The sequence below is a fragment of the Phoxinus phoxinus genome (assembly GCF_949152265.1).
Source record: "Phoxinus phoxinus genome assembly, chromosome: 14".
NCBI classification, from domain to species: Eukaryota; Metazoa; Chordata; class Actinopteri; order Cypriniformes; family Leuciscidae; genus Phoxinus; species Phoxinus phoxinus.
In genome coordinates, this window is record NC_136889.1 from 13,306,241 (window position 1) to 13,322,744 (window position 16,504).

At 36.3% G+C, this 16,504-nt stretch overlaps 1 protein-coding gene across 1 annotated transcript; it reads right to left on the minus strand.

The window, feature by feature from the left end:
• Window positions 1–696: 696 nt before the first annotated feature.
• Window positions 697–16,073, minus strand: rgs17 (regulator of G protein signaling 17). Its single transcript, XM_079636031.1, has 6 exons — window positions 15,811–16,073; window positions 13,532–13,760; window positions 7,663–7,793; window positions 4,542–4,616; window positions 4,049–4,280; window positions 697–2,944 (listed from the first exon to the last, which is right to left on the minus strand). The coding sequence occupies exons 2-6, from the start codon at window positions 13,532–13,534 to the stop codon at window positions 2,759–2,761; spliced, it is 627 nt and encodes a 208-aa protein (XP_079492157.1). The 5' UTR covers window positions 13,535–13,760; window positions 15,811–16,073; the 3' UTR covers window positions 697–2,758.
• Between the last annotated feature and the right edge of the window lie 431 nt (window positions 16,074–16,504).

Genomic DNA, 16,504 nt, shown 5'->3' on the forward strand with positions numbered 1-16,504 from the left:
CCTTTTGGCAAGAAAGATTATTATTTTTCCAAGTCATACCATGCTGATAAAATCATTATCAACAGCTGTTAGCCATCACTGTGACAGCCGTCAAGTGAAAAACTCCTAAACTCTAAATCTGATAAAACATTAGCAGCAAAAATGAAGTTGAGGCAGAGATAACTACTCTAAAAAATGATGGTTAATTCTAAATGGGACCAAATGGGACATGGCATGTTGTTGGAATGATCTAGTTAATGAGTGAAAATGTCACATTTATTCTAATTTACAGGATGATACTTTGAATAATACCTTTGTCTGGGAAACTTTCTGTTGATCAATAGATGTTGATGCATTTTATTTATTTATTTAATGATTCCGCCTACAGCAAAATATAGTACACAATACTTTACTAATTTCCTTGCTTCCATTTTTGTCAATATTGAGAAAGAACTTGTTACCTTTGAGTGATGCACTTCCAAGGTATGATTCAAATTTCTCATAAGTTAAATCATGATGATGTTCTATTTCGAAAACATATTTATATAGATTCACTCTATTCCCTGTCCAATAGTTTCAGTGACCTCTATGATGTTGGACTTCCCAGATTACTGGCTTGTACGGATTGAAATAGTCATGCAGATGCATTACTTTTCATTGACACTTCAGTGCGACTCAATATGTCAACATCTGATTTCTCCCCCCTCAAAGATAGTAAATGTCCATGTGTCATGCAGGGTCTTGTTTTTTTTTAAAATTTTTAGAGCAAGACAGTTTTGATTTATTGCTCATTTTTTAATGACATGATTTTTCTTTTAAAACAAACAAGAAAATTCAATAGTTTTGTTTTATAAATGTGGGAAATCCAAGCTTCCCATGATGGTTCGCTGCTTCAGTAAGTAAACTATTAGGTAACACCTATTTGGTTCGTAAAACAACATAAATGAAGGACCTACTCACATCGGCTGATGCTCAAACACACAAATACTTCAAAGAAGGATATCTATGCACTCAGTAAAGTGACAAAGGTCTTCATTTTAATGTGGTAAACCTGCAGAGTGAATGGCACTTAACTCTCAGAGCACCAATAAGAAAACCCAACAACAACAACACACTTGATCATGATTTACTTGACAAACGTTCGTTCATTCATTGGCACAAGAGTTCAGGGTAAGTGACACTATGAGGTTGGGTATGGTGACCAAAAAATGTCGGTTTAAATGCAATTCACTCTTAAATTACTCTGCTAAAAGGTGAGAGAGTGGTTTAACACACCGACATTTTAAATATGGTGTTCTCATGCACTGGCTGCTGCGATTGCAATAGCACATAAATGTCTAGAAAATTGAACAGCAACATTCAAGTTTGAATCCAACAACACAGAGCTGAAAAGCTGTCGTTCTTGAGGGACACGCGTCTAAACCTCTAAAGAAAAAAATCATCTTTATAGTATCGTCTTCGACATGATGCTTCCCACAGAGGTTCACATCATATCTGGGTTGAGTATTGCAATGTGTACATAACACAACAGAAGAAACGCATGCTGGAAAAAAGTATCATAAAAAAGACTGACTTGTTTTCGTTTCCGATAACCTGCAGTTTTTCCGAGCTGTGAAAATGACCGAGACCGCTCCAAGTTTCAAGTCGCAAAACAAACATTTGGACTCGGAGGCAGAGAACAATTTCCCTGAAGGATCCGACTCCGGCGCACCACCTCATCGAGCGGGTCTCGGCGAGCACAGTTATTTTAAATAGACCTAGTGTAACTCTCAAAAACAAGGCATAGTGTTCACTACACTTTTGTTTAATAAAATACATTTCTTTAATGTGTAAGACAATTCGAAGCTCTTTTAAGAACGTCCAGAACGTTGGTGAGTGATTTTCAAGCAATTCTCAGTCAATCCAGCGAAGCTTACAGCCCATGATATACAGTACCTGTGCTTCTCTCTGTTAGTAACGAACTGGGAGGGGCTAGGAGGACTCGCACAAAAAAACGGTGTCATCACCAGCATCAGCAGCTTTTGTGCCCTTACTCAGTGTCGAGGCATTGTGATTTTTGCAGAGAGAAAGAAATCTTCATGATTCATTTAGCTGCCCAATCACAACACTAGCTAGCCCTTATGTTTCCCAGTTGAAGAACTGTCGACACGCAAAAGAAAGAGTTTGGACGGCAAGATGGCGATTACGCTTCCCATCTTCTCTTTTACAAAACAATTGGCACAGCTAATTTTCCCTTCGCTTACGAGAGCTTTACAATGTTCTCTCCCCGTGACAACATAAAAAACTTTTTTTTTTTTATTCAAAAAAACATTGTAGACTGGGACTTGAATGTCAAACTGGAGTAAATTCCATAACCTTGTATCATGCAAAGGTTTTCTAGCTCAACATCTACCGTTTATCCGTTTGTTTTTTGATTTTCTTTAAAAAAAATAGCATTATTCAGCTGTCCTCAGACATGTGAGGCATAAAAGATGGAAAGGATCAGGTAGAAAGAACATGAGAGAAAGAGAGAGAGAACAGGTGAGGTAAACAGGAAAATAGATAAATGAAAAAGACAAGTAAGTTGAGAGTAGGAAGTATGGGTCTGTCGGTTTTCCTACACGTTTTTTTGTGTCACAGTTGCCTGAGCAGCTCATATTGGCACTTAAACAGAACTCAACTTCAGGGTCACTAGTGGATGCTCAGAATTGCTTAACTACTCACTCTTGAAATAAGAAACATCACACCTTTTGAAAGTGGCACCTTGGGGCTTTTTTGTCTCAAGTGTTCTTGCTGAAACCTAGGTGTCTAAGCAGGCCCTCTTGCTGTTAAGGAGATCCCTGTAAACAGATGAGTTGAGAAATCGGGGGTAGGAGTCTCTGTGCATGAGGGTGTAGATCTGTAGCTGGGCCTCCTCATACATCATACTGCTGGGTTCTGCCAGGCTTTGGTTGATGCCTTCCCTCACCCGTGAATCCAAGCTGACCTGCCGACCAAAAAAAAAAAAGAAGAGAAAAACTTAGCACAATGCCCACCAAAAACAACAGATGTGATGTGATGACATGCTCTTCTTCAGTCTCAAGTTGTACTGTACATACCCTTATAATAAATATACCCTTATTATATACTCATGAATACCATTTTTAATTGACAGATGACAAAGAAAAAAAAACTATTCAGAGAATTTACAGTACATACACAAAAAAATGCTTTCAAGTTTCTCACATTATTTTTGAATTTTTGCTATTTTTATATGAATGAACAATCATTATCTTCAAGCTTTGTGTGAAATATTGTACTGCAAAAATATTTTTTATTTAGATTCTAGATTATTTTATTTTTTTAATGTAGGAAAAAAAAAAATCACAAAAAGATTGGTAAAAAACACATGTAATGAGCTCAGCAAACAGATGTGGTGTTTCAAGCTACATGCTCTTCATCCGACTCAAGTTGAATATAGAAAAAACACACCCATAACAAAATTTAGAATATCCTTTGTTTTGGACATTTTTAGATTAATTATGATTTAATATGTATTCATATATTTTTATGTTGCCATGTTTTATTTATTAATGAATTCAAAGACTATACTATAGAAAGACGGTTCACTCCTATAACTGGGAGAAACTGCGATGAGCAATATGGCTGAATACGTCCCGCCTTCTAAGTAAAAGAGCCAATCGCAGATTGGTAAAATCACTGCGTCACTGCAGCTGCCATTAGAAGCTACGGTTCCCATAGAAACCTGAGACCCGCACTAGAACTACACATGCGCATTGTCACGTCTAGCCTAGAAAATAATACTTTTTAACGCTATTTGAGCATAAGAAACATTTATGGGACAGTTCATGTCAGATTTTGTTGCTGATTTGAAATATGTTATTTAATTGTGAGTTCGGCTATAGCAGTTTTTTAAGTTTTCAGGATCCCCCCATTCAAATAGATAGGATTTGGTCTTGGATGACCGGAATAGCTGCTTGGAGGCGTTGCAAATATGGCCGCCGAGTGAACAGACTTTCCTTGAAAGGGATTTTAATGCATTGCAGCCACAGACAGCATTGTTTATTTTTGATGCAACCCATAATCGAACCTCTTTTGGTGAAAGAATGGAGACGTAGTCTTCATAAATGATCCTGGCTTTTTCATCAATAACAGATGGGTTGGTTTCTTTCTTCAGCTCCTCACAGGAGATCCAGAACATCAGGTTTTCTTCGCTGTACTCAGACCGTAAAAAATTCCGGAAAATATCCCTCCCCTCTGCAGAGCGCATCATCATCTCAAAGCTCCGTGACCAGGCAATCACCTCATCCAGTGTGGGACACCTTCAAATTTTAAACAATGAAAAAAGCAGGAACTACCCATTTAAAATAATTATTTCAGGTGTCAGTAAATAAAGTGCATATAAATGTTATTAAAGGATTTTTATTCTGTTTACTCATTTTTTTATTCTGTTAACAAGACTGCAGTTCCCAGGGAATGTAACTCATTTTAACAGGACGTTGGAGAGGGTTCAACAAAAGCACTATAAAAAAAGCACCAAACATCTTGTCCCTAAACAATAATAGATGTTTCTAACAACTCACTGTTCCTCTGTTGCTTCTATGCTATCCATCTTTGTACATGTTTGTCTCTCAGAACGTTCCCTTCTGTCTTCATTCCTAGGGTGAGGAGAGAAGTGTTAGACAGGGCAAAGTCTCTGTGGCATTTAAAACATGTTGTGTTGATCGTCATGCAAGGTTATACAGTTATGGTACAGCTACTGTAGATTTTAGAGCCAACCAGCGGATATTACACTACAAAGCCATTCAGGTGTTTAAAGGGTCGTTTCACACACACACACACACACACACACACACACGCACGCACGCACGCACGCACGCACGCACGCTTTTAACAGGAAAAAAAAACTGGCAGCTGAGTTTGCCAAAATAATTCTGTAAAATATTAAGCAACCTTGTTAATTTCTACAATTTAAAACTGTAATTTGCAAAAAACTGCTGATTTATCAAGGCCATGCTGCTACTAAAACCTGTTTTGTATTTTAAAATACTGGCATCAACGATAATAATACAGGTGGTAATGAGAAAACCATGTGATGAATCAAAGTTTTATATTAATATAAAATATTACCGTAATAAATAGAAATGCACTCAGTCATGCACACAAATAAAAAACACCATCATGGTAACACACGACACTAAAATAATGCAATAGCCTAAACATTAAAGCTGCAGTCCATAACTTTTGGCGCTCTAGCGGTTAATAAACAGAACTGCATGCGTCTTGCGGAAGAACATTGTAGCCGGAGCTACTTCTCTCAGTTTATGTCTATTACGAGTCACACAGACTGGGCTACTCCGCAGTGGTACGACCCGAACCAGTCTAAAATAGTCAGAATATAAACAATTATTATAGGAGTACACTAGTGATTTAAGATCAAACAAAACACGGTTTGGAAAATGGATTCATGATGTACTCGAATATTATATACATTTTGTACATTTTTAACACAAAAAAGTTACGAACTGCAGCTTTAATTTAACAACATGAAATAGCATAAAACCCTAATGCACATAACTGATATTTAAAAAAAAAACTAAGAAGAAACAATTATTAAGATCCATCAAAACAATGTTAAAGTCTAGGGCCATTTATATTTAGAACAATAAGTATGATATTATAAAGACAATATACTGTTTCAAACATTAAATTAGAATGAAATGGAAATTTAGAAATGAATAATATATAACAGAAATAAATATTTTATAGAAATAAATAACTATAATTTAAAATTAAATAATAATAGTCACAAAACTATATGTTTTTCTTACTGTTATTTATTTTATTATTTTCTAGAGGACCCCCAAGCACCCCCTTCTGGCACCCAATTTGAGAAGAACAGTATTCTGAGTAATAACATTTCTCCTCTAGTCCAACAACAGCATTTACTGAAACTAAGCTACAAATTACAGGTGAACATCCACTGCGTTTCTCAATCCAAGTCTCTGTGTAGAGCAAGTATAATTGGGCTTGTTAGCCATGGGGTTTCGACAAGCTAACAAGACGCTAAATATATAACATGTACTACACAGCTGTTTTGCATGTGATGTGGGACAGAAATAGCCGTTTACTGAGCAGATAATGAGAGTGTGTGTGGGGGGATGGCTGTGGAAACCCGAGGTTACAGAGTAGGGTGCCTCTTCAATGTTTGCTTTATTTCATGCAATATTTGTATTCATTCATGTTATTTTTAGTCCCCCTGCAAGCTGTGCTATGGCCTTTCTTAGTTTTTTTCACAAGCTAATTTAACTCTTTAAGGAAGACTGACTTGATGTTATGTGTTTCTAAATATACGAGTATGCTTAAAAGTGCACTCAGTAATTATCAAATAAATGCACCATGTCATTCCTGTTACACAGTACCTTTTGAAATCTGTAATGTTAGAAATGTGTGCATGAGTACTTTGCTTATTGCACCTAATAACATTAAGCACGTCACACGTATAACAGTCATGTGTCCAGTCAATTCTCTGTTGTCTGCAATGACCTAAAACGTGGACTTTTTGTAATCTTTTTGGAGTATAAAAATCATGCAGTTATCGCAAGCCATTGCAATATGCATATCGCGATATGTACATTTGCGATATTTTGATATATCGTGCAGCCCTATAGATAATAATAAAATAAAAAATTCTGAAGGATCATGTGACACAGAAGACTGGAATAATAACTGCTGAAAATTCAGCTTTGTCATTATAGGAATGAATTACATTTTAAAATATATAAAAATAGAAAACAGCTATTTCAAATTGTAATAATATTTCACAATATTACTGTTTTTAATGTATTTTTTATCAAATAAATGCAGACTTGATGATGAGCATAAGAGACTTTTCAAAAACGTTATTGTCCCCAAACTTTTGAACCTGTGTACCTGAGCCAGGTGATGGTGATGAAATGCTCTAAAACTAGAGCTTCACGATTTTGGATAAATTGAGAATGAAAAAATAACAATTAAATAGAGATCATGATTCTTCCGCGATTCTGTACAGACAACTAAATAAAATAACATTTAATTAATCAAATCATTTTTAAAAAAATCCATGAATGAACGATTTAAAGACTCACTCATAAAGACTTCACTTGTTTCATTACTGGATGAATCAGCGTTTTTGAACGACTCTCTTTAATGAATGATTCAATGACAAATACATTTTTTAACAGTCACTTGTCGCCACCTACTGGTGCAACGACGTAATTGATACAATCTTTATTCGAAGCGTCAAGACTCAAGTTCCTTTCAAAAGGTGATTTACTCTATTTTGATTGCTACTGTAGACATCAGTTTTTATAACCAAAATATAAACTTTTATCCAAGTACTTCTGTGATAATCTGAATTATTGTAATAGAGATATAATGAAAAGACTGTTATGAAACTGTTTCATACCTATACATGACAACAGCTCTCTCTGGCTCAGCGGCAGCGGCAACGCAGATTTGAATGTTCCACTGTGATCGTACTTGTCAAAGGTTTAATGGACTTAGCCGAATCATTGTCATTTAGGAATAAGAAAGCATTGGTGTTTGAATTGAGATTGCGATCTTAATTGCGCTGCTCAATGTAAAACTCATTTCTAAGCAAATATCTACATACAATTACATATTTTCACTGACTGAAAAACATAATGAAAAGATGTGGCGTACCAGAGGCATTTGCAGCATCCACACCAGCAAAGACAGCAGGTGTTGGGCCTCGGGTGACCAGGCGCCTGTGGGGGTCCTTCAATACGTCCCTGCTGCCTTTTCCTCATTTCAACTCCACTCACACTCTGAGGCTGTGGACAGACACATCGGATTAGAAACAAAGCAGTGGGAGCTGAAGTATCTTGTTAACTACAGATGCTTCTAAATCTAAAGTAAGCATGAAAGGCATGATTAATTATTTGGAGTTTCTAGGAGAGAGATTTATGGTAGGGTCATGGTAGCTTTTCCGACAAAAGCGATCATAAGGTTGTTCAGAATATGGGCACGTTGGACTCCGTCCTACTCTACTGTCGGAGGCTTATTCAGCTCAAATCCATGTGAGAGTGTGTATGTAGACATTGAACAAAAGAGAGGCAGACAGACAGACAGACAGAAAGTAAAGAAATACCCTCTTCAGACTACACATTCGTTCCTTTGGCAAGATACTAAATTAGTTTGAGCTGTGTGAGAGAGTGAGAGTGAGAGAGTGAGAGAGAGAGAGAGAAAGAGAGTGAGAGAGAGAGAGTGAGAGAGAGAGAGATGCAGTCACTCCCCCACCCCTGAACACAAACAGGCTGTAGTAGTGTGGGATCTCACATGTTCTGACACAAGTGCAAATGCAACGGATTTCCTTTTAGGAAGTAAACGGTTTATAAAAATGCAATGGCTGTCACTTCCTGTTTCTTAAATACAATAAATAAAAGCATATTCCCTCCCTAAAAGATGTATTCTATGAGGGAAAACGAATTAGGTAAAAATAGATAAGAAACATTGTCAAGGATTTTTTTTTTTAAACTAAACGAGTCCGTTTTCCTGGAAAAAGAAAAACTATACAATGTGTGATTATTGTCAACATTTAGGAGTTTGCTATTACATGTACGTTTGATTTTAAAAATCTCATTTTGATTTTATAATGTCTTTATTTTAAAAGCTTGGCTCCATATCCGAATAAATATATGCAATCTGTGCCAATATATTTTTTTACCAGTAAATAGACAACTAGGGAGCAGACGTGAAATAAAATGTTTTTCAATAAATTCTTCCATGTTGGGTTCCCAATATTACTGGCTTGTTAAAAACAACATCAGAGCACAGATCGTGACCACAAACATTTTAACGGCATGTGTTTCCAAGAAGCCCTCTATCAGGAGAGGAAATAAGCAAGTGTTTTTCTCTGAGCTCTGCTCTAACTGTGATCCATCAACGTACCATTAACATGTCATTGAAACACATGGCTGACTTTTCAGCTTGACAGTTTTATTAATAGTGACCATAGGGTCTTAGTAGGTACATAGAAGCACCTTACCTGCATAAATATGAACATTGTGATTCAAAATATATATTTTGTCATATAAAATTCTGATCACTGATAAATAAACAACAAAAAATGGGTTCCTATCATTAATTAAAGATTCAAATTATATCAGGGCTCGATAGTTTCACTCGCATTAGTGACTAATAGATGTGTGTGAACTGTAAAATGTATTTAAGAGCACGAGAGTGAATAAAATGTCTAAAATATATGAAATGGTATAACAAACGTCTTATTTAGAGGTCGACCGATAGTGGATTTTATTGATAACGATATGACCGCACTGGTCGATAACCGATTACCCAAACAATACTGAATAAAAACAAAGTTACAAAATACTCCAAGTAAACTAGTGCTGAAACTTTATAACACAAATAATAAAAAATAAAAAAACAGTGCTGAACCATGAGCATGTGCTGTCCTTAATAAATTAAATAAATATATAAATATCAATGTATTAATTATACCTTCATCATCATTCATGTTTATTCATAGTAGTGCGTTAACTAACGTTAACAGACTTTAACATTTAAAAATGAAATGAATGAATCATTAAAATAAATTGATGATATAACAATGAACAATATTTCTACAGCATTCATTAAAGACCCCCTGTGGTAATTTAATTTTGTTTATTTGTCTATTTTGGTGTTTTTAGTTTGCTTTAAGACAAACCATGTCAAAACCATTGCTGAGTATTTTCTCCTTAAAACTGCAGTGAACCAAAGACAGTCTCAAAAACACGGTTTGAAATCGCAGTAGTTCTCTACGTCACAATATCAAAATAACCAAACCTGTCAACGTGTGGGTGGGCTTAAGCATTACATTAACTATGCTGCGAAGCAGGGGAGTCTCAAGAGAAGCCAGGTTATCCCGGTATATTTTTCTGTTGATATGAAAAATCGGGTACATTTAGCAATATTGACTGTTAATTGTGAATGATGAATATTACGATGTTATGATGAACTACAGTATATGCCTTTCTCCACTGACGTTCTAAGTTGTTTAAAGCGTTTCTAAGGATACTCATTTTTAGAAGGCAGACTGAGATGGTGAAAGGGAACATGGTTTATGTAACATTCCTCCATTCAGAATCTCTCCAGATCTTTCAGATTCCCAAATCCATGTTGGCGCTTCTTCTCTTCAGTTCAACTCACTCATTTAATATGTCTGTGTCTCATGTGACTTTGTTTTTTGTACACTCTGTGACTATACAAGTCACAACATGTAAATAGGAAAATGTTTGCTTTATTTTGTCACTTATTTGGATTAGTATGCTAGCTGCAACCATTTACATCCAGTCTTTGTGCTAAGCTAGGCTAGCGGTGGGTGCGTCAAACAGACTTATAGCACGCACGGAGATGAAAAAGGTATGTATGGACTTATCTAACTCTGGGGAATAAGTTGAATAGGCTAAAGTCCCAAAAAGTCGGAGTGTTCCTTTAAGTGGCACGCTCTGTGAGGCACGCAGTCTCACGTGTCAAAACAAACACCACAAGGTGTCAGCGATAGCGATAGCCTTTAGAGATCGCTCTTGTACTGTATAATGACAGCGGACCCTTCCTCTCCAGCAACGGACGCAACCCAGAAAAACGATCAGTATGGATTTAATAAAATATTTGATTAACTAATGTTAGCAAAGATTCATAAATACTAGTTTTGCAACCTAATTCAATACCGCGATAAAAGCTTCAGCAAATTTTATAACGTCACATGCCTAATATATATTCAGTTTCAAGTTGGCCTATAAAGAATTACACAATTAAATACAGTTTGAAGGAGAAATATATAAAAACCTTTGTATTCTAATAAGTAAAAAAAAAATTGCTTATAAATGTCTCCATGTATACCTTTATTAAGATAAAACACATTATTTGATAAATATTGTGCATCTAAAGTTTTTCAACGCGCTCCTAAATTTTCCAGCTTAAAAGCACATGGGCTCCTTTTACAAAGTAATCGTCAAGCCTGGTATACTCCTTGGCCGTAGAAAGCAGTGTTCGGTGTGTGTGCACAGCATACTATCTAAAGCCGGTATACACGCACCGGTCACGTATCCTCCTGTCTCCTGATGATGAAAATGACGTCACAGCTAGCATCGGGGAACGCGGATGGCCGAAGTATACTTTGGGCTTTATTACAGGTTTGAAGATCAGAAAGAGTTAAAAGTCAAAACGGTTTCAAAAGACATAAAGCTGAATAAATGATGCCAGACATTTCATTTTAGGGTGAACTCTCCCTTTAACCCCAGCACAGTTGTATTTTGGCCTTTATCACAAATAAATGGGTCTTGCTTCATTACTCTATTCAACTAATCACTTTAAGCTCTACAAGTTGTTTGCATGAATCACAAATGTAAAATGACACTATGACCTCATCAAATTTGTTGATTTTAGCACAAACCTTATAAGAAAGGGATCTTTTGCCAGGGTTTGACAGCACAAACACCATATCACATCACCTAGATATCTGATCCAAATATTTAGGGACAAACAGTCTGTCCACTAAACAGACAAGCTGGAGGTCTGGGATGGTATCAAATTTTCATTTGTCAGTATGGTATTGGTACATTTCCCATAACCACATAACCACGGGGCATTTGGTTGGCTGACTTTTTGTCGCAACGTGTGGTGCATAATTTAAAGATTACTGCTGATTGAAATGCATTGCTGTGATAAAGGACAAAAAACACATAACAGCCTGTTATGATGTACGAAAACAGCTTTAAACATGTTACACATAATTTGCTCTCTCAAATAAATATATAAAGCATACTGTCTGCATATGAAAGTAAATATTTTGTTCCAATCAGCAATTAGTAGTAGGCTATTTGATTTGTACTATGGTAATAGTAGTGTACTATCTCACTCTCATTACATTGCATCAACATTAACTCACCTTTACTGATATTAGGCTACATATTCTATATTTTGTTTGTGAATCTCTAAATCCAATCTGATTATATATCTATAATATTATAACATTTTAGAATTGTTGTAGGTAAATTATAGTTAAACAGAGACCTTGAAACAGAAACCTTACCTCTAAATTCATCCTTTTACTTAAAACATGTGTTGTGATAAACAGCCCTTCTACCTGGTGAGGAAAACTCAGTGTGTCAGGGATGTAATGTGAATACCCTTTGAGACTGAGAGTTTACCATAAAGGAGCCATATAAACCAAATATGCAAAACATAACTATCAGTTATTCAGTGCCAGGCAATAGTAAACATGCATCCTGATGCAAAACACACTGAGTCCCTTTGTTCACATCTAGAGCACTCACCAACAATATGTAAAAGAGTTGTGTATTGAGGAAAAAGCAATTATACAACCAGACTCAGTTCGATTTCATAGGAAACCATATATTACATTTTTATTACATGATAAGCTAAAAAGAAATAAACTAGCTAAAAACTAATATCAGTATACTTTATTTAGCTATTTTTAGATTATTGGCTAATAAACCTGCCAATAACTGTCTTGGCTGTATAACAAATGCATTAGCTCTACCTTGTGTCAGTTACAAGAATTTTTGCGATTATTCTGTCAGAAATGTTTATTTAATACAAGTTTATATGTGTACATCTCCATGGCTTTTAAAGGGATAGTTTAAAAATAATTCTGTCATAATTTACTCAACCTCATGACTTTAAAAGAAGATAAAAGGTAACAGTATTGCCCTGGACAACAGCCACCATTGCTTAAATCAGAATTAAGTGTTCCAGAGAGCCATGCAATAATTTACATACATATTTAAAAAACAAAACAAAACAAAAGCGTTACACTTTAAACAAGACACGGCTACAACTGAAACAAAACAACAACATTAATCTGACTGGGATATAATTATTCTTCAGATATATAACAAAAACAAGGAACTCCCACACACTATCAATACTTGCAAACAAACTAATTTTATTAGCAACGTTTCAGTGATCAGATAAATAACTAAAATTTCAATTTTAGACAATTTTTTTTTTGTATTAGAGTAATGACTGCTGAATGGATTACAAAAGCTTTTTATAATCGGAATGTATTTTTAACAATAAAATAAAAGAAGTTTCTTTAATTGTGCATAATTCTAACAACAAGCATTTGATTGCTCATTCCCTCACTTAAAATACATCATCTCTGCACTTGGGAATTGAATATGCCTCTGCGTGTGAGCATGCTCAGATGCCGCAGTCGTCCCGCCTCTAACCCCGTTCTCCCACTGGAAGTCTTGTGTGCCCTTGTGCACTTCCCCATACACATTCCAGGGCAGCAAGTGATGCATAGCACAGGCCATGGCTGGCTGCACAACAGAAGCCTCCTAGAGCCATTACCCACAAAGCCTAGCTCGAGAAACATGTCACACCACACTTCCGATACATGTGATAATCACACCGGGGCCAAATTCGCCCACATTTCTCACCTTGCACTGCATCACATCACCGCTCGGAAAACACGTCTTGTGATTTTCCACATCATCAATGCACTTGCAATCAATCTAGGAGAGAACCACCTCTAACTTACCATGCAAATTAGCAGCGATCCATCCAAAGATCAGGTAAGAAAATCATGACGGTAATGTCAAACGTTGAGACGGGCAGAGTGCTGGAAAACAAATTGTGTCCTCTTGTATCTTCTCTTATCATGCCTGATGAAGAACGCAGGAGGTGGGTGGAGGTAGGTGTCAAACACCTGGTATTTGCAGGCACACCCTTTCCTTGAGTCACGGGCTAAATGATCCAGGATAAGACATCTGAGAAATAGATCAAAACACAAAGAAAGCATCAGAACTGCTTTAATCTTGTGCTATAAATTCACTCTGTCCAGATAAAAGATAAATGGGAAAAACTCACACATTCTCCCAAACTGATTACAAATATATTATTCAAATTTGTAAATCTTTTAGATTACACTCAGTCTAGTTTTTTATCATCTAATTCCCATTTAATTAGTGATGTGAAATAATACTATTAGGACTAATAAATAAATAATGAAAATAACCTTAAAGTCTACTTTCTAAATGCATGTTACAAATCGCATTGTAACGATTATTCACACGCGTTTCATTTATTTAATCGACCTTTTTTATGCTGGACCTTCTGGTGAAAAGGACAGATTTCTCTCTGGTTAGGTGTGCAGGGCTTAAACGCCACCCCTTAAAATGTTGCTTCGTTCATCCACCTCCACTTTTGAGTGCATCACCCACATCTCCAAATCCAGTCAACAACGACTCGTATAGAACCAAATACAACCTTTTTGTTTGTTTTTTGTCTTGTCTAGAATCTGTTTCACTCAGACGTATGTCACAATAAGAAAGAAAAGATCTCTCACTACTATTTCATCACTTTAAAACATTTACATTTTCATCAATATATGCAGTAATTCATGTAAAGTACTAATTAACCTTCCTTTCATTAAAATAAATAAGTTAACTGGTTATTGAGTACATTTTTCTTGAGTGGGGAATAAGACATTGCATTGTGGAAAGCAAAGACTGCCTTTTTCAGTGAAATTGTTCCCATAAAATCCATAAGTCAACTAATTTAATTATATACATTTTAAAATGTACTGTACATGTCCCCCATTACTATTTGACACAATAACCATTAAACCTACACTTTCAAACTACTAAGATAATTTTACAATTTTGGTTATGTTTTAACCAGACACTGTGGAAAAATAAAAACAAGTAAATGCTTCTGCAAGGCAATAAACTTTAGTACCAATTAATCTTACATTATCTATTACAGCAAATTGCAATAAACCTGACTATATCAGCAATAGAAGAAAATAATACAAAGAATAAGTAAGTATATTGTATACATTTACCGACACATTTTCTGTGCATGTTAGTGTTCAGAAGTAAAACAACGTTGAAGTTAAATCTGTGCATTTCATTGCATACATATTTTTTGACACCCAGAATGTTCCCCATATTAGACAGAATGTTTCACACACAACCAGATGGATATTAAAACCAGAAGCACAAGTGAATGGGAGGAACTTCAGAACTTGTATGATGATGAATGGTCGAGCAATCAGCCCTCCTCCGGAAGGAAACTCTTAATATCACGTAGGCTGTCATCAATAACTGAATGCAAGCAAAATAACTACTGGCAAGACCAAGATATAAAAACAAACTCAGACCTTCCGTCTTATTTTATTTAAGGTCAACCATGCGGAAATTGTCGGCTACCATAATCGTAAATGTAAAAGATACATTTCGACGAAAAGCTACAGTTTAACGTCTGATAACAAAATGATACAAAGCTCCGTGATAATAGATATAACGTTATACGGCTGTCATCCCGCTATTCGCCTTCATTCCCCGTTGCAGTGGAATCAAAAGGGCTGTGTGTCAAAACCTACAGAGGATCCTACCTAGACAGCATTTTTAGGTATCGTTGAAACACCAACGATCGTTTGAACGCCCATATAAAGCCCCCAAACGCTGTCGAGCGTTACAAATGCTGTTGGAACGTTCCAACCGCTCGAATAATGTCCAAAAATGCTGTCTGGGTAGGCATCTCGCTAGGTTTTGTGACACAGCCAGCATCTTTACTAAAGTCATCGCAGGTAAAGCCCAAACCATTTCTATCACAAAACAGCGCAGTGCAATTGAAAGTAACCGACAAACTGTTTGCTAAAGCAGGGCTTTTTTAGACAAATTAAGTGTAGCTTCCACTTTATTACATTTTCGCAGTGGCTCTTTGATTTTCCAAGCGCAAGGAGGCAACGGCTAGCGCGTTAGCTGGCGAGCTAGCGGTACCGCCGAGACCGTTAAAGAGCATATGTCGCCTTACCCCTTTTGTTCTAGATGTCAGTCTTCTAAAAGGGTGTCGTTACACGTGTTTATGCGGATATCAGGGGTATCACGCGTTGAGATTGCATGCTGCCGTTTTATCTCCATCAGCGGTGTTTTCCGTCCATCCGCCCAACTTCAGCACCGAGCGAGCCAGTGGAGACGCCCTGCGCATGCGCGGCGGAGCTGTCAGCTCACGGAGCGCGAGCTGCGGACAGGGTGCAGAGGCAGAGGTGCAATGACAGGCTGAGATTCTGCTATCTCACAATAACTGCCTGGCTGCACTAATAAATACATGCACAACGCATAGTATACGTTAAAAAGCTATATGACTTACTATAAAAAATTATCTAAAACATTGTCAAAAACCATGTATTTTGTTGTAAAAAGAGAAATTCTCCGATTGCTAGGCCTACTACTATAATTTAAGCATTTGGTTTGCTAATGGTTACCTTGAAAATAATATTACAACTTTAATGTTATATATATATATAGAGAGAGAGAGTAGAGAGATTGAGAGAGAGAGAGAGAGAGAGAGAGAGAGAGAGAGATTGCTTCTGCCTTGTGAAATGCATTTTTAAATTCCACAAAGTTTAATAAAATAAAGCAACAAATAAAAATAAACAAATATGTTTATGCATTTGTATCATATTATGTTTTTTTTCCTGCACTTAACAAATCTCTCAGCCTATTCA